General features: G+C 38.2%; 3 protein-coding genes across 4 annotated transcripts; 2 read left to right on the top strand and 1 right to left on the bottom strand.

The window, feature by feature from the left end:
- Positions 1–6,146: 6,146 nt before the first annotated feature.
- LOC121749803 (histone deacetylase 6-like) lies at positions 6,147–11,917 on the bottom strand. The gene is made up of 6 exons (XM_042144445.1): positions 11,296–11,917; positions 10,013–10,453; positions 9,685–9,827; positions 7,978–8,068; positions 7,751–7,893; positions 6,147–6,433 (listed from the first exon to the last, which is right to left on the bottom strand). The coding sequence occupies exons 1-6, from the start codon at positions 11,833–11,835 to the stop codon at positions 6,382–6,384; spliced, it is 1,410 nt and encodes a 469-aa protein (XP_042000379.1). The 5' UTR covers positions 11,836–11,917; the 3' UTR covers positions 6,147–6,381.
- Positions 11,918–12,617: 700 nt separating this feature from the next.
- Positions 12,618–15,438, top strand: LOC121749727 (bet1-like protein At4g14600). The gene is made up of 4 exons (XM_042144335.1): positions 12,618–12,804; positions 12,914–13,046; positions 14,333–14,389; positions 15,025–15,438. Exons 1-4 carry the CDS (start codon positions 12,782–12,784, stop codon positions 15,184–15,186), a joined length of 375 nt encoding a protein of 124 aa, XP_042000269.1. The 5' UTR covers positions 12,618–12,781; the 3' UTR covers positions 15,187–15,438.
- A 6,390-nt stretch (positions 15,439–21,828) lies between these two features.
- On the top strand, positions 21,829–23,957 carry LOC121747382 (protein LATERAL ORGAN BOUNDARIES-like). 2 transcript variants are annotated; one of them, XM_042141416.1, is made up of 2 exons: positions 21,829–22,218; positions 22,908–23,957. In XM_042141416.1, the coding sequence occupies exon 2, from the start codon at positions 22,912–22,914 to the stop codon at positions 23,443–23,445; it is 534 nt and encodes a 177-aa protein (XP_041997350.1). In that variant the 5' UTR covers positions 21,829–22,218; positions 22,908–22,911; the 3' UTR covers positions 23,446–23,957. The 2 variants fall into 2 exon arrangements, with proteins under 2 accessions (XP_041997350.1, XP_041997351.1); XM_042141417.1 differs by having other exon boundaries at positions 21,830–22,169.
- The last annotated feature ends 984 nt before the right edge of the window (positions 23,958–24,941 follow it).

Genomic DNA, 24,941 nt, shown 5'->3' with positions numbered 1-24,941 from the left:
ATCTTAGAGAAGACTCCTGCCCCTCGAAGTTGGTCAAACAAGTCGTCTATCCTTGGTAGTGGATACTTGTTCTTCAGGGGCAGTTTGTTTAGCTCTCGATAGTCGATGCACATCCTCATCGTTCCATCCTTCTTCTTTACAAACAAAACTGGTGCTCCCCATGGTGACACGCTAGGTCTAATGAATCCCAATTCCAGTAGCTCTTGTAGTTGCACCTTAAGCTCCTCCAACTCTTTTGGCGCCATCCTATAAGGTGCTTTGGATATTGGTGCCGATCCGGGCTCCAGATCGATCGTGAATTCTACCTGCCTGTCGGGTGGGGGTCCCGGCAATGCATCGGGGAAAACATCGGGGTATTCACTCACTATCTCCACATCTTCTATCTTCCTGTCTTTCTTCTCCTCCCCATTCAAATAAACAAGGTACGCTGGACATCCCTTCCTCATCATTGTAGTGGCTTGCAGCGCAGAGACAATGGACTTGCGTCGGCTCAATGGGATTCCGTGAAACTTCGTCGGCTCCTTTCCGGGGGTTTCAAACGAGATTTCCCTTTCTCTACAATGAAGGGTAACGTGGTTCTCCGCTAACCAATCCATACCCAAGATTATGTCTACGCTACCCATCGTCATTATTTGCAAATTATGAGCCACTAAACTGAGTTCACCTATTCCAAAGTTCACACATGCACAAGATCGGGATATATCTATAGTCCCGCCTACCGGTGAGGTCACACTCATAGTGGGTTCGGTCTTAACAGTAGATAATCCCAAAGTATCCACACAAGACGTTGATATAAAGGAATGCGACGCACCCGTATCAAACAAGACAACTATAGGCATATTGAGAAGTGTGCCCATACCTGCCAAGTTTCCTTGCCCAAAGGTTTCTTTCCCGTTTGCCGGCTGCTTCCCCTTCAAGGCGTAGGCCCTTGCTTGCGATGGTAATCCTTGGCGGCGTTGTTGCGGTGGAGGTGCAGGTAGTGCCTGGGATTGTGGACGGAAACCTAGCTGGTTTTGTCTCGTTCCCGTTCCCATGTTCTTATTTGGGCAGCTTCGGAAGTAATGGCCACTTCCACCACAGTTGAGGCACCTAGGGTCTCGACACTCCCCGGCGTGGTACTTGAAGCACCTTCCACATTGAGGGTTCCTCGGCGGAAAGTTTGCCCTCGGTTGGAAAGTATTCTGTCTCCCGCCATTGTAGGGTGGGTTCCTCATGTGTTGTGGCCTCTTACCACCATACTGAGCCTGGTCACCATCCCACCTCCTCTTCTCTTGGTGGCCTGACTGAGCTTGTAGGGGTGTCGCGTTTGTTGTTGCCACAACTCTTGGCTTAGGGAGTGCATCTTCCACGTCCAGTGCACAAGTCAAGATCTCCGAGTAGGAGAGTTCTCCTCGACAGGCCAATGCGGCCTTTATCTCATCTCTGAGCCCGGCCCGGAACTTCACCGCCCATTTCTCATCGGTGTCCATCAACTCGGGCGCATATCGTGCCATCTGCGCGAGGGCTCGGTCATACTCGGTTACAGTCATTCGGCCTTGGCTTAGTGTGTGGAACTCTACCACCTTGGCCCGTCTGTACGTCTTTGGAACATACTTGTTATCGATCTCTACTTTAAACTCCTCCCATGTTAGCGCTTCCAGGCGTGCAGGGTCCATAGTTCTCTGCCGAGTCTCCCACCAGTAATCGGCAGCACCTGATAATTGAAAGGTAGCGCCAGCAATGCGCTCCCTATCTGTGCACTCCATGACCCTGAAGATACGCTCGAGGCCGCGTATCCACTCTTCCGCTTTTGATGGATCTCCTTGTCCATCGAATTTAGGAGGATTCTGCCTGGAGAACGTAACTATGAATCTTTCTTGTTGAGGCGGGGGTGGAGGTGGTGGTGGCGGTGGTGGTGGAGGTGGTGCCTCCACGTTGGGTCCTTGTCGTGGTTGGCGTGCACGTCTTGGCGGCATTCTGATTCAATATCCAAAAAGTGTTACTACAATTCTCATCCAAAATTACCACTTTCTCAAAATTTTCTTATAAAATCTTCATGTAGTATAAGATGCAACACATAGGATATATATATCAAAATCCAAATTCTCATTAAAAGAAAGAAAGGTCAACATTGTCCCCAAGCGTAGATCGTACTTAAAGCAAAAACTGAAAAGACAACGAACTATTCTAATTCTCGACTACGACTCTATCATCCTCATCCATAGGCCCTTCCTCTGGGTCTTCGTCATCGTCCTCCTCGGGGTTCTCTTGCAGAGCCACCTCGGGATTCCCTTGCGGAGCCTCCCCGGGTTCTTCCCCGTAGTCGCCTTCAAACCCTTGCTCATCCTCGTACATGCTCACATACTTGTCCTGATACACGATCCTCTCTTGCACATCCTGTGGGGGCTGTTCCTCTCGAGAGTCTACCAGTGCACAATACACGGCCTTCCGAAAGCCAGCCATGTCACCCACCATGTCATCGGTAGCGGGCTCATGCCACGTGTACCTCCTCGCCGTTCTTTCGGCCCACTCTTTCCAGCTGTCGGGGAGCAATTCTATTAGCTTCTCAATGCCGTCATGCTCTGTCACTCCGAACTCCTGAGCTGCCCTCCAGAGGGTATCGAAGTGTGCCACGAACTCGATCAACGGTACGTGATCCTTCTTCCGGTACACTCTATAATCTCTGAGCACCCTCTGTGCCCTAAGTCTATCGCGATCACTCCGTCGCGGGGTTCGGAACATACGCGCCATCTATAGAAAAACAGAAACAACCGCCTCGCGTATAAAAACAGAGTGCATAACCGAAGAAGAGAGAGATATGTGTATGCAGACGCATCGATGTTCTAACTCCCAACCCGCTGGTGTTCAAAGGCCAAACGTTCTTATCTACTATAGGTCCAAGAAGCACTAGTGAAATCCTATCACGTCTAAGTTCAAACATTCAAAAGGCCAACACATTCTCCCATAAAAGCTCACATCAACAATCACGTCATCAAATCATCACACATCAGCCACATGCTTTCATATAAATTCGTCACACAATAACAGTTCATAACCCACAATAACAATTCATAACTCAAATAATTTCCAACTTTCCACATCACTTTGTACCCTTCCACATGTCTCAACATTTACTTAAACTTTACACAAAAACATTTTCGAACCCAAAATCACAATTTCCTCCACCTCCATATACTTTCCAAAAATTCAAAATTTTCATTACCTCATTTCAGGTTGAGTGCGATGCGTCGGATGTTGAGCCAATGACACTTTTGAAAACTTAGTCAAAACAGAAAAAGACTTTTGGGTCCAGAGCAGAAAGAAAACCTAGGCTTTGATACCACTCTGTCACGCCCGCATTTCCTAAGGATAGGAAGTACGGTGGACCGCGACTAGGGGAGGAATAAAGAAGCGGGGAAGAAAGGGGAGAACAGGAATATTTGACCCAAAAACATTTAATAAGAGGGAGTTCACTTCAAACATTGTACTAAGAAGACATTACTAAAGTTAATGTAAACAGAGTTAAATAAAAACAATGTATCGGATTACAAAGCAGCGGAAAAGACCAAAAGACAGATGATGCCGGGTATGACGACACGACACCATCCAAAAGACCAAGTAAAACACTCATTTGGCTTTCACTGCTCAACATCCGTCATCCCCATCGCCGCTCAACCTGCACATTAAGAAAACAACATGCAGGGCTGAGTACTTATTGCACTCAGTGGACACACGCCAAAATCATAGTTTGTCATGCCACATCAGTGTAACCTTGGGGTTTTAAGTGTAAGAAAAATAACCCAAGTACACAAAATATATTTCATAAATTCGACTGCGCAGTCATTTTCAGATATTGCCACCCTTATTCCCACCATCATACACTATCTGATCCAACAGTGACAAGGGGCGTGGCCACACCCCAGGTCAACTAGACCGGCCAACTTGCTCTCAGATGGCTCCCGGTCTCGTGTACACTAGCCTGAGGGTTCGCAGCCCAACAGACCCGAATTCGATTAAACATATGTGGTAAACCACTTCAGATAGGTTTCAAATCAAAACAATTGGCAAGACAAACAGTTCACCTCCATAAACATTTCCGGAACAAAGTCCGTATTAAAAAAAAATGCCCACATAAAAGTAGGGTAGAAAAGCCCACCTCGATTGCTTAGCCTTTAAAATAGTTCCCTTCAACCACACTTTCCTCGTAAAAGATCACTCTTTTGAAAGATAAATAAATATCATAATTAGAGTCAGGGTAGACGATGTTTAACGACAATGCATGATTCCTACTTGGACGACTTCAACATCTAGCACGTTACACGTATACACACTTAACAACATGTTATAACAAACACACAAAAAAAACACGTCCGAAACACACCACGCACGCACCCGACACGCATACCACGTACCCAAGACGCGCACACGACACAACCACAACACTCAAACTCCCGGAACACCCACACTGCACAAACGGCTCACCTGGCTCGGAACAGGTTCGGGAAAAAGGCTCGGCGTCTCGGCCTGGCTCGGTACCTCGGCCGGCTGTCTCGGCCGCCTGTGTCTCGGCACCTCGGCCGACCATCTCGGCCGCCTGCTCGGCACCTCGGCCGACCGTCTCGGCCGTCCGGCTCGGCACCTCGGCCGACCGTCTCGGCCGTCCGGCTCGGCACCTCGGCCGACCGTCTCGGCCGCCTGTTCGGCACCTCGGCCGACCATCTCGGCCGTCCGGCTCGGCACCTCGGCCGACCACCTCGGCCGCCTGCTCGGCACCTCGGCCGACCATCTCGGCCGTCCTGCTCGGCACCTCGGCCGACCATCTCGGCCGCCTGCTCGGCACCTCGGCCGACCATCTCGGCCGTCCGGCTCGGCACCTCGGCCGACCATCTCGGCCGTCTGCTCGGCACCTAGTTTACACCCCTTTTCCTCTGACCCCCGATTCTCAAACCCTATACGACAAACACACCACGCATTCTACATCCCAAAACACACCCAAACACCTCGGATCATCCCTTCCAGACTCTCCACAAATCTGCCCTAGGCTGAACCCTACAACTCTCGGCCAACACACACGAAAACTCTCGAACCAAACACTGATTTTCCCGAGCCATCTCTTGGCCAAACACACTCACATACTTCACAGAACACAACACTCAGAAACACACCCAAAGCACATGAAAACATCTCCCAAAAACATACAATTCGTGAATCTGCGCAGTCTACTTGCAAAAATCATAATAAAATCATACGACATCCAATGAAGCTGAAATTTACACACCACACCGAAGACGCATCCAAGTTTATACGGTTAAAATTTCGTACCAAAAGGAGATCGTTTGCTCAGTCAAAACGGGGTCGGAACCCACTGTCAGTTACTATCAAAACATGCTTGACAACAACACATAATCACAAAACCTATTCAGCATCTAAACCTTCCCAAAAACGTCCTACATGCATGTTTTTTCGAATTTAACAAGGGTTAGGGTTTGGGTTACCTTTCCCGGATAGTTCAAACGTAATTCGAGCGGTTTACTTCTTCCTCCGACTCCGATTCACAACGAGCGAGCGTAACACCTTGAAGAATTCAAGATGATGATGAGGGGGAATGAAAGGGGAAAGGTAAACCGAGAGGGAGGAGGGCGAGAGAACTTACCGGTGAGAGAGCAACTTCGCGAAAGAGAGAGAGGGAGATTGAGAGAGACCGAAGAGAGAAAAAGATTGGAAAAAAGGGGAATGAATCGGTTAAGAGGGAGTGGGGGAGGTTGAGAAATTAGTGGGGAGAGAGGGAGGGTTTTCGAAAAAGAGAGAGGGAGAGGGAGAGAAAAACCGAGAGAGAGGGGGGGGTTTAATTTATTAATTAAGATATTAATTTGCTTTTCAAATAACCATAAAACTAAATATTCACACCCATAAATAATATAAAACAAATAAAACATACCACACCATATCTTAAACAAGATATTCACAAAAAGCAAACACCCCTTAAATAAAAAAAAAAAAACGGACATTACAATTATACTAAATAAATTACGCCTTACATAAATATCTATAAATAAAGGAGAAACTCGACACATCTGGATGATGACTTCAACGAGTGTAATTTCATCAATTACATAAATTTGGAGAGTGATTCTAATTCAACATTTCAACATCTACTTGAATGATGGTTGCTTGAATTCTCACTTTCTTTAAACATCAGCTGCAATGTGTTGTACTTACAATAACCGGTAATAAAACATCAGTAATAATACAAATACTTGACACAGCCTATAATTAGAAACTGAATAATCTTCTCTTTTACTTCATTCTTTTACATCCGCTTCCTGTATAATCTATTTTCAGGTCGACTCGACTCTCTGACTAAACAAATTTCCTTGAGCAGTTCATTCTTGATGAGTAAACTCATCTTTGTTCATCCGATGTATCCTCGATCTTGATTGTGTCAGAACCATCCCTGATATAAACAAAAACAGATACAATTCATAAGTCAAAAGCCGATGTATTAGTTCTTTGGCATTCTTTTGATACCAAAAAAGGCGACATAAACAAATGAGAATCAGACAAGGAAATGCAATAAAGTGTCCTTGGAGCCTTTTGCTTTTGGTGAGTGTGTGTGTGTGTGACAACATGAATACAGACATTATCCATTAGCATTCTCTAGACAAACCACACTCCTGAACAATGGCGAACCTCATAGACAAAACCCGTGTCAAGCCAACCTAGAAAGTCTTGATGTAATTCAATCTCAACAGTTCTGGTACAAACTCACTCACTCCACCACCTAAAAATAATGGGCCCCATAAGGTGAACAAAAGAATATCCAATATCACAAAGTCATTCACTCCACTTCTGCACTTGCGAGTTTAGAGAAGCAGTTGAATTATTCAGATTATGAGCATATGCAGATTCCAGTAAAAGACCCTCACACATAACCACAGAGAGAGAATACAGAAGATCAAAACAAAAAACAAATCTGATGTGAGTATCCTAACTCCCAAACCAAATTATAGAACTTCAGAAACTCCCGCAGATCCAAAAGAGAGACAACCATAGATAGATGGAGGATGAAAGAAACTCCCACAATGGAGAGAAGAAAGTTTCACTCAGAGAGATGGGAGAGTCCTACTTCCATGGATGAAAGGGAGCTTCAGTTGGTCTCTGCTGAGGGTTCTGGATTGTCACAAAGAAAAGAGAGAAACGCAGAGGTTTACGAAAGATGAATCCACTTCACTTCATATTTTAATAATAACATGAATTATTTTGTCTTTATTTTTTGTCACATTGGTGGGAAGGGGCTTGGCTGATTTAAGGTTAGGTGTAATGGGATCGATATTATCAAATAGCGGATATGGCGGCGCTATGGCATGGCGTTCAGTGGTGGAAACGCCATAGCACCGTGGAACTGCCATAGCACCATATCCGTCATTTGACAACATTGCGTATGTACCGCATTTAGGAATGGGGCATTATGCAAGAAACATGGATGTTTGAGTTGTATTTTATGCTTTATTAATTGTTTTAAGAATTTTAGATGTTATATTTTTATTATTTTCTAATTTTTGAATTATATATAAACATATAATTATTATTTTATTTATTTAATTATTGACCGCCATATCCGCCATACTAATGCGCCATATCCCTGTGGCGGTTTTTTGGCGAACTGCCATAAGCTGCCATACGAGATTGATAACATTGAATGGGATTTATTTAAACACAGCATAACTTATCTGGAAAGAAGATAATGGGAATCACTGAACACAGATCCTACCTTATATCTATATTTTCTCCAAATGTATCTTCGCTATTCAAGCTTCGCATTGAAGGCTTGTCAATCTCATCCTCATCAGACTCGTAATCATGCTCCCCATTCCATATGCGGGGTTTAGGTCTCACTTCCATGTCTTCGTCTCTCTGAAATTGGAGATAGGTCGGTTACATTGCAAGGAAATTAATACATTCAAAGATAGAGTTGTGCATGTTATCCAGTAATTTCACCTCTTCTGGAACTTCTGTGGTTGGAGGCATTGTTTGAAACTGGGTGCTGGGTGCATGCTGCAGTTTAGAAATTTGATCCAGTAGCATGTTCCTGCAAGTAGACATTTATACTGATCTTGAGAAATTTACTTATGATAGCTTACAGTTATGTGAAAATAACCAAGAGCGATTACATTCTACATATGAAAGACATATCCTTTTCTTTGAAAACTTCAAACGCAGCAAAACAGTCATCATAGTATACTTTTGGTAACTCAACTGTTTTTGCTTTGGACAAACCACCTACTAATCTATTCAAATGGCATACTTTAGCATTCCACAAGATTCAAGGTTCAATACTAATACTGATAAATATAAATAAAATTGAGTATACGATCGGTCATCCTTATGTGTAACAAAAGTAATTACATGATTTTCTCCATCATTTTGATACCATTATCTTCAAGACAGTAAATAAAACTAGGGAACTAATCCACACAAAATGAAGAATGATTGCTTAAATGGTGGTTTACATCAATTACGTGAAAGTATCTATCACCATAATGCACCTGAATTCTCTTTTTCTTATTGATTTTCTCTAGTGACTGCCTATTATCACACTTCTAGATGCAGAGATGGATACACAGTTTTTCAATGACATCTCAATTTGTGCAGACAATGTTGCCTTCGAATATAAAAAAGCATGCTATGCAGATATTTCAATGGACAATATGTGCAAAAAAATTACATTTCGATGACCAAAAGTATAATGACTATAGTCCGTACAGAGTCATGGTTTAATGACCCAAGAGTTATTTACCATTTTCCAAATCTTTTACTGCATAATGAAAACAAAAACTCGAAAATACCAATTGCACCATAGCGTAGACACACAGAGTAAAGTTTCCAAATTTTAACTGTATAAAAGGGGTATGAAAGGGAATATTTTCAAAATAACCAGATGGAGTACAGCTTTAACTTGAAGGTAAATGAGTAAATAACTAGAAAACAGGACTGATAAACAAGAGAGTACTATCTAACAGAAAAAAAAAATTAACGTGTTGCAGAAAAATTGGTCGAAGAGACGAAGACAACTATAAATGCTGACAATTGAACAAGTTCTACAAATACAATTAACAGCTTAAGGTTGACAAACAATATATAGTAGAAGAGATAAACCAAGTAGTTTTTAGGAACTTAAATGTAATGGGTTTGTTGTGTGTGAGGATCCAGCAATCCCCTTGACATACCATGCACAAATACACAAGTGGTTTCCATGTATGCAAAATATATAAAAAGAAAGTGAAAGTAGACAAAACCAAAAACAATTATAATGTTGATCAGGATTGTGAGAAAGTAGAACATTGGTCTTGGAAAAAGGTAGCATCAGTTGGTGGGTATTTATCAAGTGAGATATAACAGTGACGATGGTGACTTAGTCCTTATCTATGGCATTGTACCAATAAACACTGTTTTATGATGTTAGTTAAATTATCCTCGTAGATGTCAAGCTGCATTCTGCAGTGTTGCAAAACAACATATAGCAATATTATGGTAACTATAGGACCTTGAGACCAGGTTTGGTGAAGTTGGGACAGAGGAACATCAGTTATAATAATGCAGTGGACGGAGGTTTCAAACAGCAAGGGGCATAAGTTTGTAGCACTATATTAGAAATACAGGAGATCTTCAAGCATGTACATTCGTATGGCGTGAACTTAACTTTACCTGATTTTCTCCAAATCCCTCAGCGTATTCAAGTTTTCCATATTACTTGGTTCCACATGAAGAGTATAATCTGGGCCAAAGTACTCGTAATATTCATTGTACGGCAACTTGTTATCTGGCTCCACATCTACAGCCACGGCAGTCTACAACAAAGTGCAAAATTTCATATCAGCTGATACCCCACATAAATTATCAAAAGTAAATGATAATATGAAACGAGATACATGTACAATGGTATAAATTTGGCATGCAAAAGCATATGAAAGATAGAAAGAGAGCACACACATGCAAACAAATTTGTGCGTGTAAGAGAGGGAGAGAGATAGACCTCGTAGCACCAGCACCGGGCAACATTTCTGATTGTATACCCTCCCCCGCCCAAAACCATAAGAGGAACATTGAATGACCTCAAAAACCGAAGGCAGTCTGCATGGCCTTTCACAGACAAATTAAAGCAACCTAACCGATCACCAGACAACGAATCAGCCCCACACTGAAGAACAACAGCATCTGGCTGATAGACCTCCATTACTTTCTGCATTATTGGACGGAATAAGCTTCGGAAGTTGTCATCATTTAATCCATCATTCAGTGGGACATTAAGAGCATAGTACTTTCCAGAGGCCACTCCAACGTCTTTAATATGCCCAGTTCCAGGAAAAAAGTCTCCAAATTTATGGAAAGACACTGTCATAACACGATCAGTAACATAAAAGGCTTCCTCAACCCCATCACCATGGTGAATATCAATGTCCACGTAAAGTACCCGCTGCCATCGAAAATACAGTGATCAGAGAATGCCACATTATAAAGAGTATATCAAAAGGCATTACACTGAATGCCAAGATTATTTCTTACATAGAGTAATGTATAACTCTTAAGCCTTCCTACGTTCTAACACATGGATCAACTTATGAATTGCAAGCAGACATTAGAACCCATACTGAGTGGTATCGACATATATAGTTCTACTAACAATAATTTTATCAAGGAAAACAAGGGAAGTAACAAATTCAAACAATGAGACACCACATTATAAAGAGTATATCAACAGGCATTACATTGAATGCCAAGATTATTTCTTACATAGAGTAATGTATAACTCTTAAGCCTTCCTACGTTCTAACACATGGATCAACTTATGAATTGCAAGCAGACATTAGAACCCATACTGAGTGGTATCGACATATATAGTTCTACTAACAATAATTTTATCAAGGAAAACAAGGGAAGTTCAAACAATGAGACAGGTACAATTACAAGTTTTTAGAATATCTAATGATATAACTCAAGTTCATAAATCAATTAACTCTTTTACCCTTGAAAGTTACCATCTGAGAGTGACCAAACATCAAACATGATTCTACACATCATATTAAAAAAAAATTAAAACTTTGAAGCAAAAAAGGTGTCTGCTTGTATATGGAGTACTAACATAGGCACCAGTCACTAGGAAACACAAACAAACTGATACACAAAACTATAAACCGGTACAGGCTACAGACGGAATCAATTAACACAATTTTCCATAACTTAGAGACACGCGCAGAGTGAAACAAATTGCCACGTAATTTCAAAGCGAAAAGGTTAAACTAATTATCGATTCCATACCCTGTGAACTTTCAGCAGCTCGAGAATCCCCAAAACAATATCATTAACGTAGCAAAACCCCGAAGCCTCGCTCTTCTTCGCATGGTGCAAACCCCCGGCCCAATTAATTGCGATATCCGCATCCTGCCTGTTGAGCTTGACGGCCGCGCCAATGGAGCCGCCAGCGGAGGCCTGACAGAAGTCAAACAAGCCGTCGAATACGGGGCAGTCCTCGCCCACGTTGAAGCGCCTGAGCTGACGCGCGTGCGTGTGGTCGAGGAGAGTCTCGGGCGCGACGGAGGAGAGGAACTCGACGTACTCCGGCGAGTGGAAGCGGCGGATGTCTTCGAAGGCGGCGGGGAATGGGCGGCTGATCTCCATGCGGCGGTGAAGGCCGTAGTGGACGATCAGATTGTGTGCCATGCGGATGCGGTGGGGTTTCATCGGATGGCCCTGGCCGTAGTAGTAGTCGCCGATTGTTGGCTCGTAAAAGTAGGACACGCGCCGCTTCCGCGCGTCGGGGCAGACAGATGGCAGCGACGCGCCACCGTCGGAATCCATCGCTCAATTTGCAACTGCAATGAGAGAGAGGGAGAGAGAGGAGGAAGAAAGAAGAAGAAAGCTGAGTTTTTTTTTGGGGAGAGAATTTAAACAAGGGTTTAAACTTGCAAAGAATTGGGCGTTTAGAAATAGAGGTGTTGCCCATGACCGGCTTGCGGACTACGGCCGGACCGAGCCCAAGGTGGTTCGAAGCCCGTGCAGATCCATCACTAAACCCATGACTGCCCAGGCCCAGCCCATAAGTAAATCTGTTTTTTCTATAAATGGGCCGATTTTATCTCATCATTTAGACAATTGCTACTCCCTCCATCTACTTAGTATTCATCCATCCACAAAATAATGTCCATATTTATTTTTTTCATTTATTAACCTCACATTCCACTAACATTTTCAATCAATTTTTCTTCATATTTCTTAAAACCTACTCACATTGCGGATTATACGTGATAAGTGAAATCTCCTCATTGATATGACTGTGAGTTTTATATCTCTAAATTATCTCTTAAATTTTTAAATTTTTTGAGAAATTTATCTTATTTCTTAAATGAATAACGTAATTCGTTTTCATTCTCACCGTTCATACTATCGTTGTCCTTTAGAAATAAAAACTATTTATATTTTAGCCGAACCCTTTAAAAATAAAAGTAAATAGATTTCTACTATTCGCTTTCATTAAAAATAAAAATTATTTTCATTTTAATTAAATTTTTAGAAGGTAGATGAATTTGTGTGTGAGAGTATTTGATCAACAAACATATTCGACAACTAATTATACCCCCATTTTTTCATTGTGATTTTAACTCTAAAATTCAAGGGCTTAAAATGCTGTGTGTGTAGAGGCGGGGGAACAAAAATAAAATCAAGAAATAATAAAATTGGAGTACAGAGTAATTCAGAATTAATTGAAGATTTGGGAATTTCTTCTCGTCTTTCATCGTCTTCGCCGATGTCTGCTCCATACAGATCAAGGTATTCCACTCATTATATTCAATAAATAACAGCTATGCAATAGTAATTTGAAGCTGAAATCGCACAATTTTCGCTCTGCGTCTGATCGATTAATCGCGGACTGCAACAGAGATGGATTGAGCGCGCGGGCCGTGGGGTATGGCGGCAATTCCGATGAGATTCAGTTGCGAATTGATCCGATGCATTCAGATTTCGACGATGAGGTGACCGGTCTTCGGAAACAAGTTCGGAGACTTCGAGATGTGAGTGAATTTGCTTGCTTTTTTCTATATCTCTAATTCGTTTTGTAGAAACGGTGGGAATGTGGTCTGTTTTTTTTGTTCTTAATTTGTACGATGATTTTCAGTCATGATGTTATTCGGCACGGTTGAATTTTTATGCGGTATATATTTGTTATTCATCAGATTTGTACATATGAGAGATGCTTCTGATGGTAAGCGGTTTGGTTTATTTTGGTGGAGCTCGAAAATGCTGATAATTTGAGTAAAGTCAGAGAAGTTATCAGCATTATAGTTGCAATCACGACGTGCTTGAAAAATGAGAATATTGTGTTACTTAATCATTCCGAGTTTACAGCAAACTAATTCCATGGAAAAATTTCTAGGACTACCTATAGTTGTTGATTTCTCAATTGATTTGTTTGTAATGTAGTATTATATGACCCATCATATTTTGTAACTATCCACGAGAAATGAAAGACTAAATTGCATAAGAGTAAATCAGCTGAAGGCCTGAGTTATGGTTTTTGCTGTATGCTCATAGAACGTTACGATTTGAATTCTTTTTATAATGGAATTTGGAAACTCGATGAATGTATTATATGGTCTTTAATATGGATAACGAGGCTGTTTAGTCATTTTTACCTCAATAAGCAGCTATTTTGAAATATACTTATTACATACCATGCAGCATTTATCATGTAATCTTAATTATACTACATATTCTGTTTCCTTATAGTGTTTTGTTGTGCGATTCTCGTGACTTCTTTTGGAGCACGCTCTTATATGTATGTATATATGTAAGGGTGTAGAGTATCTTGAGGATGGTTGAATATGTTCTAGCTGCTGGCCTGTACATGGTTCTCATCATGAGTATATATATTTGTAGCCAGGAAAGAACGTATTAAACAAAAAACTTGTCTGCGTTTGCTTTGTACGCATGTGATTCCAGATTAAACTTTAAAATCCATCTGCTTTTCCAGGACGAACTAAACAAATTTAAAACCTACATTACCTGCTGATTTGTTATGATGGAGTTCTTTTTACCTTTGGATCGTCCTGAACATGCAAGTTCCTAACTATAGGTTTAAGGTTTTATCAGAATTGTATTTGAGGTCACATCCATGACATGATAAGAGTTCTATTTAAATTAAAATTCTGATGAACACTGTATCTTTTCTTCTAATATACACTTATTGCAAGCCACATAATTGGCTTTCTGTTTATGCAATAGTCTGTGTGAGTCATGACATTTATATTTAGTTTAGGTTTGTCTGGCCTCAACTCTTGTTGCTTGTGAAATATTGCAGGTGGCTCAAGAAATTGAGACTGAAGCAACGTTTCAAAATGATTTCCTGAATCAGCTGGTATGTCATAAACTATCCTCAGCATTTTAACCTCGAGAAAGGATTGGCTTCTCTGACTCTATGATCACCTTGAGTCATCATTTTGGTCTGCTTTTATAGTATAGTAACATATTTTGATTAGAAAACTATGACAGTAAGTTAATCTCTACAACTTCTTACGTCCTTTTTTTATGTACCACAAGCCATCAGTAATTTCAGTCCCACTACTCGATGTGATATGTAGCTGTTGTAAGTTGGTTGCTGGAACCTCTTTTATTCAAATTTCAAAGTCCATGATGATAGTTGAAATTTCTTCTAGGTTTGCTGTAATTTATTGCAGGGGAGTTACTGAAAATAATTTTGTAAATGATTATATTGTTCGTTTCCATGGTTCATTGACTAGTTGACTATGCCATTGTCATCTTTATCTGTATGACCTTTACTGATGCTTTGGTTCTATTGAATCAACTGCTAGACATTGAAACTCTTGGAAAGTTGTGCTGTTAACTTGTGAAAGATTTCTTCAAATGCCTCTGAAAACATATCATGGATTTGTGCTTACGGCTTTTCATGAGAAACCTTGTAAGGCTCTCATACGCTATTATACTCACTGGGTGGATAGAACTGATATTGCTTTATTTCTTTAACTTTTGTAGCAAATGACATTGATTAAAGCTCAGGCAGGGGTGAAAAACAACATGAAGAGACTCAATAAGAGCATCATTTGGGAAGGATCAAGCCATGTAATGCACGTTGTCCTTTTTGCACTGCTTCTGTTTTTTCTGGTCTATTTCTGGTCCAAATTGTCACGAAAATGAGTATGTTTGAGAGTTCTGTCCTGCTCCTGTGAGATGTTGAGACACGGCAACACCTGAATGCTGAGAGTTCTGTCCTGCTCCATTGAGATGTTGAGACAAGGTAACACCTGAATGCTGGTTCTTGTAAATGTTTGCATTTGGTCCCCGTCATCAGTTGACTATCATATTTGATTTACCAGTGTACATGAAATTTCTTGTAGAAGAATGAATTGTGGTTAATATATTAGCATCAACAAACTATCAAGATCTAAACTTCTGTGGGTCCTAAACCTATTTCTCGGTTTATTTCTCAGACGATTGTGAACCCCATCAGGAAATCAAATGAAAAGAAAGTAAATGATAATTGGGAAAAACCATTAATAATATATGTCATTTGTTTGTATGTCTTCATTTTTGTAGAACATCTCTCCACTACCACTAGTATATGGTTAGACTTTACTGGATGGACGATCGTAGTCTCTTTTATTTAGAACTAGGTAGACTATGGAGCCATGTTAACTGCACTTTTTTGGTTTAACTTTAAGATGATCAAAGTTATTGTCCCAGGATGGTAAACATTACTATCATACATGTTAATTTACATTTGCAGTATAGTAGGCTTAGTAGCAAGTAGGATTAGCAGCATCTTCATGGGTATTTATATATACTATGGTCTAGAGCTACAAAATGATTGTAACTTTATCCTTTTAGATCAAAACCTAGCTAACCATTTCCATTATCCACCTATTTACTTTTAGATCAAAACCTAGCACACATTCTCATTATAACCCTATAAATTTTCTTTTACTTGCTTTTTCTGTTCTTTTTCTCTCCCTTTACCCTCTATTAGTTATGTGCATTAGGGCCAATCTTGAACTAAACTCTATGAGGTGTTGAAAGAGCAACTGTTGTTTTTTTTGTCCTAGCTTCTTCTGTTTTTGTCATGAACATATTTAAAAAACCTATTTTTTATAATATTCTGTTTGAATAGCCCTTTTACTAAGATTGTGAGAATGAGGGGGATTACACACCATATAACCTCCGTTATAGCTGAACAATATACATATTGTAACAGTGATATGTTTTGAATATGAAATTAGTTGTTGTAATCTCAATTACTATGATATGATATCATAATTTATTAGTAGATTGAGGAACAATATGAATATGAATATGAATGCAGTGAAATTGAGCTTCGAGAGAAGGGGATAATTGTCTCCTAGTTCTCTTTCATCCCCTCTCTATTGTGTGTGTCTATTTGTTTCATAAAAAAGGAATGAGGGCCATTTAGTGGATCATCAACAAAGAATTTACATGTCCTACTTTTGTAATCTTGTTGGCCCCTAAGTAGTAATCTTCTTCATATCATTAGGATTTTTGGCACTAGAAACACTTTATTTTGAGAATAAAAATGCGTGCATCTTTAGTCATGTTATATGATTGTTTGTATAGATGTAATTTTGTAGTACAATTTTTGTTTCAACAAAACCGTAGTGCTTTGGCTTGTACTCTTCATACTGAAGAAGATTGTGATTTTCAATTATTGTCGTAATTTCTTGGACGGTTTCTTTGGATAAATCTCCCAACAATGTTAGTAATTTCTTAGACACTTGTTAATTTTTCTAGTCACTATATGCATGATTACTTTTGATAAATTCCCCAACAATATTAGTACGGACTACGGAGTTTAATTATCTGTAAACAACTCAAAACTAATAAATTAAATTATATAGACGAATCTTAAATACAACAAATTCACAATGATTATGTGAATTCGAACTAGATATAAACCCGAATCTCCGTTTTGAACGTAATTTAATTAACATAACAAATTTGATTATATATCAGGAAAAGTTGATTACATATTCGATTTTACATGCTTTGATAATAGTGTCGTCACCAGAGCATCTATAAATAAAACAAAAAATTCAACCTCTGCTCTTGAATTTAATATTGGACGGTGCACAAGGGGCTTATAAAATTAGGTACCAGGATCCCTCTAGAAATGATAACTTTGTTATAATTTTCACAACTTTTATTTAAATATGACTTAGAATATTTGTTGTGCGAGGCATCAAATTAAGTCGGGCAAAATATATTGGTATCCTTTACATCTTGAAAAAGTATCATGGAATTAAGTGTAAATCTTTGTTGAAAATGATTGAAGATAGCTAATTATACTCGGAGGAAAAGTTATCTACCATATCTTCAAAAAGAGTTTAGCCAAATAGTCAATATTTATTTGTTCTCCTATATAAGTTCGTTTTATTCAAAGAGGAAATCGATTAATGGGCATTTACTTTTAGTATAGGGTTAGTTAATTAAAAATAGTAGTATAAGTTTATTAATTAATTGTCTATTTTGATGGAAATTAATTTTGAGTTTGTCTTGACTGTCTTATTCTTCAAATAATTATTTTCATATTTATCAATTTATCTTATAAGTAAATGTTTCTAGATGTATAATCCTATATATTAATAATTACTTTCACGCGGCACTCAATGATAAGGAATACTCTATAGGAGTATATAGAAGATTCTTTGTTACGATTGACAATGGGTGGGGAATGGAATAATTTAATTCCTTAAAAAATAATTAAATAGACCTGAGTGTTAAGTGAGTATTACTATTAATATAGACATGTATTGGATGAGTTCATTGCATTTTTGTAACCCTCATAGCCCATAGGTTTCGATTTTTGAGACTTTGTTGCTATAACCGTTTTTCCCTTTTCTTTTCTTTCATCTCTTTTTTTTTGCCTCTTCTCGTTGGGTGTAAATTGTGGAAGGAAAGTAAAGCTTTGCTTCCTAGCCTTAGGGGTGCCAAATCGTGCATGTTGGGTCGTTATCGGGTCAACGTGTTAATGACCTGACTCAATAAGGATAAATACGAACACGACCTATTAAGAAAATCTCAAACTCAAACACGAATCCGACCTGCTACCCTAAACCTAAACACAATGCGAACCCACCTTGGGTCAACACGACACGATAAGTAATTTAAGTATTAACAAATTCAGACTTCAGAAATTAAAATTCACATTTCACTCACGCTGCCTACCCTAACTCAAAATTTAAAATAATAAAAATTAATACTCCTTCAGTCCCGCACTACTTGCACTTATTTCCTTTCTGGGCGTCCCAAGTTATTTGCACTCTTTCCATTTTTAGTAACAATTTATACCTACAGCCGTAATTGTTGACTTTGTCTATCACTCATTCCTTAATCTCCGTGCCCAAAAGGAAAGGTGCGAGTAGTGCGGGACGGAGGGAGTAATATTATAATATATAATTTCATACTGGGTAACCCGAATCCAACACGATCACAACACAAAATTTTTGTGTTCTTAACGTGTCGAACCAATAACGACACGAGCCCAATAAGCTTTGACTCAAACTCATTAATTTCGTGCTAATTCATGTAGGGTTATCGTATCGTGCCAAAAATTGTCAACCCTACCTTTACCTAAGAGCATCCCCATCACTGCTCGATGGGGCGGACGACGTCCGTGCCGACGGCGCGACACACTCGTGTCCGCCGCCGTGCTCGTGCCGATGGCACTGCGCTGCTCGATAATAAGAGCACATCCGTGCCGCTGAGCATGTCGACGTGACAGCATTCTATTGGCCAATGGCAATGCCGTTGGCTTTTTCTATTTTTTTTAAATTCGAATTTAATTAAAAATCATTTTTAAATTAAAAAAAATTGTAATTTTAATTATGTAATTATGTAATTTTTAATTTGTAGGATTTTAATTATGTAATTTTTAATTTGTAGGATTTTAATTATGTAATTTTTATTTTTTAGGATTTTAATTATGTAATTTTTATTTTTTAGGATTTTAATTATGTAATTTTTATTTTTTAGGATTTTGATCATGTAATTTTTAATTTTTAGGACTTTAATTATGTAATTTTTAATTTTTAGGATTTAATTATGTACTTTTTAAATTTTTTTTGTAATTTGTAATAGTATTCCAGGTATTTTTAATGCATTTTAATATTGTGGAAATATTTTTATTTAAATTGAATAATAGAATGGTGAGACCCTTGAGCATGTCTTTGCTGAAGAGCATGGATGTGGGTGTTGTGCTCTTGGGGAATAGCATAGAGTAAAAAATGAATAAAAGTGGGTCCGGGCCCTCTTCCATGCTCTTGCCTAAAAGCATGGATGGGGATGCTCTAATAATCTTTTTTCTCGACGAAATGGGTAATTAAGTTCCAATATTTCTCAAATGTGTATCACTTTGACTCATCGTGAATTTTAAAAAATTAAAATAAAAGTATTAAAATATGTGTTCTATTTTTATATATGATTTTTTTAAATAGTATGACTAGTTAGTGGAATATATGGTTCATTTATCGAAATAATAAAAGTAGATTACTGGATGTTCAAAAATAAAAATATGAGATTTATTATAAAAAAAGAGGTGTCTCTTCGATCGAGTAAATTGCAATTGGAAGGAAATATTTCTGCTAAGAAACAATAATCATAAATATCTGAATGAAAATAGTATAGTACTCCACTTTGTAATCAAAATTTGTCATTTCATTTGTTTGTAAAAATAGGTCATACTTTTGATATTGAAACAATTGTACTCCACCTAGTGTTGGGTACCCAAAATCTACAAGAAATTAATATTCGAATAAAAAATAATAAATTTTTTTTCCAATCTTGACATTAATCAAATTGATTATGAATATAATCAAATTACTAATGAAAAATATTAAGGAAGTAAAATTTACCTCTTTTGTATATCTAATTACGAATAATCAAGGGAATAATATTAATTTGTTCCTTTTGTTTAAAATTTCTAATAGCAATTAATTAATTGATCATATGGTTGATTTATAATAAGAGCTTAGTGTAATTCAAGATTTGTATTTATTGTACTGAATAAATCCATCTGGCCAGGTTTACATACAATAAAATTTTTCTTGATTAACTTCTTGCAGAGGTTTTTTTTAAATGTTTTTTTTGTTTAAAATTAACTCATATATAAAGGAGAAAATTACAAATAAACTCCTATAGTATAGGAGAAAATTACAAATAAACTCAGGAGGAAATTATAGTATAGGAGGAAATTACAAATAAACTCATGTACTATAGATAGGAGGAAATTACAACTAATTACAAGAGGGCTCGAACTCGGCACCTCATGCAATAATGTCTAAGTTCTTTGCCGCTAGGACAAAGACTCTGGACTAACTTCTTGCGGAGGTTATCAACGTAACATTTGTCAGAAATCAATTCAATGCAATAACACTACCACATCTAGTATTAATTATCACTATCTAAGATGTCGAGAATTTACGTTGCCAAAATCCCTCTTTTATTGACCAGTAAAAATGTGCATTATAAACAACAAATTATTAGTGTTATATATATACCATGATTAAGAAATAATCTACCACATCGGTGTTATCAGTGTTATATATATACCATGATTAAGAAAAACTATTTGTTTCAGCAAGGAATTGGTTAAAGATCCTATGATGACCTAGCCTCATTAGCTCCCATTGCATAAGACATTAGACTCATTTTGTTCATTAAAACTTTAAAAATATAGAACAAATGTCATATGTCTCCTTAAGCATTCTTCTTCTTATTTAGTCAACGATCGACGAGTCATATGTTATTCGAGCACACCGCTTTATATAATTGGCAACTAGCTTTCTTCGATAGTAGTACATTTGATACATTTTCCTTACAAATATCATATTCACATTATAGATGATAATATTACAAAATACTAGGCATGCAGATGCTGCTTGGAACAAATTAAAGGAATCTTAGTGTGTGCAATAGGAATCAAACTATGTATGTGCTGACGTCACCCAAACAAGATTAATTTCTAGAACTACAACGTAAAAACTTATTACCTGAACAAATGTATACATTCACTAACTAAATAATTAATGCAAAACATCACCACTACCATAGAATATATTCATTCCTTCACCCAGCCCACCTCTTTTGACCAAAACAAAATCAGAAACCATTCTGATATATATAAAAATATGTACATTAATATGATCAACAATCCGCAAATCACATTACATGAATATGTGTGTTTAGAAGGAGCCTAAGATTCTCCTACTTATAATCTAGGATTGTGATGGTAAAGATAAGTGGATCTTCCATTATGCAGCATCCCGTAATTACATGTATATATTTTAATTTACTAATACTCGTATTGATTCAAGGAAAACACTAATTATCTTTATTAAATAAAGCTTTAAATGGAACAACATAACATACTATAGAGTCACATATTTTACTTGATCACCAAAATACTAAACGGAGAGGATATTGTTAACATGTCAGAAACAAAATTGAAATATATATGCATACGGATTTAAGGGCATCCCAATAAAAATTTATATTAGGAGTAATTTTTTTACAATGCATATACATATGTTCAATATCAATTTTTATCAAAGCTCATACAGAACCAATCTTAGATAGATATAAGGGCAGCCCACAAAAGTACAGACAAATCAGAGTTGTCTGCATGTACTAATTAAATTCTACCCATTGTAATAGTAAGAATTATATAATGAAGTATACAAAAATTTTGGGAGAAAATTTTGGGTGTGTTTGCAAGAGGGAAAATAGGGTAAATATGAGAGATAGGGACATCCCCACATCATAAAATTATTACATGTAGTGTCACACTCATCTTTTTTAGTGTACCTCACATTTCTTATTATCTCTGTCTTTTTCTCCTTACATTCCTTTCTCCATCCCACTAAATGCTCTTTGCCTCCTTCCATCCATTTCTATTTTATCCTTTTTCTTATTTTCCCAACTGAAATCCTCAGCTGAGTAGAAAACATTCTCTCCTTCAATTTAGGGTTTTCCCACCTCATTAATGAGGCTTAACTGCAACAATATCTCAGCTCTCTGAAGTTTCTGTTTGCTGCTGTGTCCCTCTCTCTTTGAGACTTTGAAGAAGAAAACAACAGTTTTTTTCTTCAAACATCTCCCACACAAGGAAAAAGGTAGTTTGCTTTTTTTCTTCTTCTAATCAAAGGGAAAATTTAGAGACAGGTAAAATTTCATCAATCCCTTTTTGCTGCTTTTCAATTCCAAATTTTCATTTAATTCCTCCTCACTCACATTTTGTTCATGCTGTAAGATTATACTATATAGTAAGTAGATTGAAAATTAAGATATGCTTTCCTTTCACTGACAGTTTCTTGATCTAGGGTTTTGCTCAGTGATTAGCGTTTGAAAAAAGCTGAATTTGTTAACTGTGACTAGCTAGATCTCAGCTTTAACTCAAACATGACGATTTTAATCATTTCACTTTTTCAGAATTTAACACACTCTGAACTCTGTGTTTGGGGATTTCTGACTGCTGGTTTAATTTGTGAACCTTATTTTTCAGTTCTTGCTTTGTACTTGTACACATATACCCAAATTTAATAGTGTTATGGTATGTATTTAGAAAGTGTGTTGTACAGTCACTGATAGTCAGATTTGAGAGCCAGATGATTACTTAAAAGTTTCAAGCCCTTATTCAAGAACTATACTGCTATACAAGTTGTGCACCACCAGGAATTATTATTCCCAAAATTTAAACAAACATCTGGCCAGCAATCCACAGATCTCAGAAATTTCACTTTAATCCACAGTAATTACAATGTTAATTTCTTGTATAAATCGGATCGGATAGGAATTGAAGGCGACAAAAAAAATCGAAAAAATTCTAATTACTTGGGGTTTTGTAACTGTAGGTGAATGGCTTCCTCCAGTTCGTACAATTCGCCTTGCGCGGCGTGCAAATTCCTGCGGCGGAAGTGCATGCCGGGGTGCATCTTCGCGCCCTACTTCCCACCGGAGGAGCCGCAGAAGTTCGCCAACGTGCACAAGATCTTCGGCGCCAGCAACGTCTCCAAGCTCCTCAACGACCTCCTCCCCCACCAGCGCGACGACGCCGTTAACTCGCTCGCCTACGAGGCCGAGGCGCGCGTCCGCGACCCCGTCTACGGCTGTGTCGGCGCCATCTCCTTCCTCCAGAGGCAGGTCGACCGCCTCCAGAAGGAGCTCGACGCCGCCAACGCAGACCTCATCCGCTTCGCCTGCGCCGGCGCCATCCCCCCATCCCCCGCCCCCAACGCCGCGGTTGTGGGCACACCGCGGCAGCGGGGCGGAGGTGGAGGTGGAGGAGGAGGATTTTATCAAACACCACATAGTAATTACACATTTCCTTATAACTACCATTGCCCATGGAATGGTGGTTATAATCCTCATGGAGGGGGAGGGGATATGTAGGGATGGCTTCAATTCATCTCTCTCTCTAGGGTTTGTTTCTCTCTCACTCTTGAAATTAAGATGCATGCTTGCTTAAGTTATTTTTGGCATATCAACATCAATTTTAAATTACATGTCTAAGTCATGGTTTGCTAAAGCTATGTTTCTAGAGTCACATGCATCCATCTAGCTGTCAATTTTATAAAAAAAAAGGAGGAAAAAATTTTATTGTAATCCACTGCTTGATCAATTCCAAAATTATAATATGTGCAAGTGTGATAATTTAGGCTTGATCAAGAATGGGGGTGAGACTCACTATTTTACTTGTACAAGAAATGGACATGTGATCACTGTGGAATTGGGAATAAAAAGTTGTAGTATTTGTGTGTGAGAGGTGAAGTATTTGTAAGAGAAGATTCTCTAGCCATGAGGGTGATCTCTATTCACCCACATGTATTCTTAATTCTTGTTGAGGACCACTTCTTTATTTTCTTGCTAATATCTAATTGCGTATAGGTTTTGGCTCGAATCAATATATGTATTCACCTGTGGGATGGTAATTTTACTTAATTAGGTTAAATTGAAAAAACAAAATCATGAAATTTGGTAAATTTTTGGTCTAGTTCTTGATTTTGAAAATTCGTTGAAAAATCATGAAGTTTGAATTTGTTTGCAATAACCATGTAGCGAAATTTTTAGTGAAATTGTATCTTGCAGTCGAGAAATCATATGTGGAAATCATCGTCGGTAAGTTAAACAGTATTATATGTAGTCGACTGGATTTTTTTAACGTGGGATAGTTGCGAACAAAGCTATACCCAATAGTTTTTCTAACTAATTTTTAAATTGTGTGACGGACCAAAATTTAACAAACATTCATTGTTTTTTCAGTAATTTCCCTTTTTAACTTCTTCATATAGTGGTGAAATGATGAGTAATATATGGTCTTGAAGTGATTCTTATACACTGCGGAACTTTGTAAACAGATAACTATATGTATAAACTGACATCATAATATATGGTTGAATATTGGTGCAAGTGTATATTGTATAATGATTATATGAACATGTAGTAAATGAGGAAGTGACAGGGTCCTTTGTAATAAAGGGATTTTCCACAGTCGAAAGAAAATTAATGTCTCATGTAACAGAATGTAAACTTTTATACATAGTGAAACATGTCCATCACATATACTGTTTACTAAGAACATTTTGAATCTTTTGTACCTAAAGATGGAGTGTGAATCTTATCACAAAATTTAAGTTTGTGAACCTCAGCTTTTGCTCCGGACACCTTCTACAGTGAGCAACAGCTCTTTCTTGCATTGGATCCATGTAGGTGGTGGCCACTACTCCATGTACACATTTCAAAATAAAATTTCTCTATAGTTTTCAATGTACTAGTAGAAAAGTAATCAATTAGTAAATAATTTCCAAACAATATAGTTTTAGGAGATGAATCAGAACTCTAACCCAAAACACTAGGGTTAGGGTTTCAATCCAATGAATATGAGCTAC

The sequence above is a fragment of the Salvia splendens genome, chromosome 9 (assembly GCF_004379255.2).
Source record: "Salvia splendens isolate huo1 chromosome 9, SspV2, whole genome shotgun sequence".
NCBI lineage: Eukaryota > Viridiplantae > Streptophyta > Magnoliopsida > Lamiales > Lamiaceae > Salvia > Salvia splendens.
Note: the sequence above shows the minus strand (reverse complement) of the source record. Positions and strands in the feature narration are given on the sequence as shown.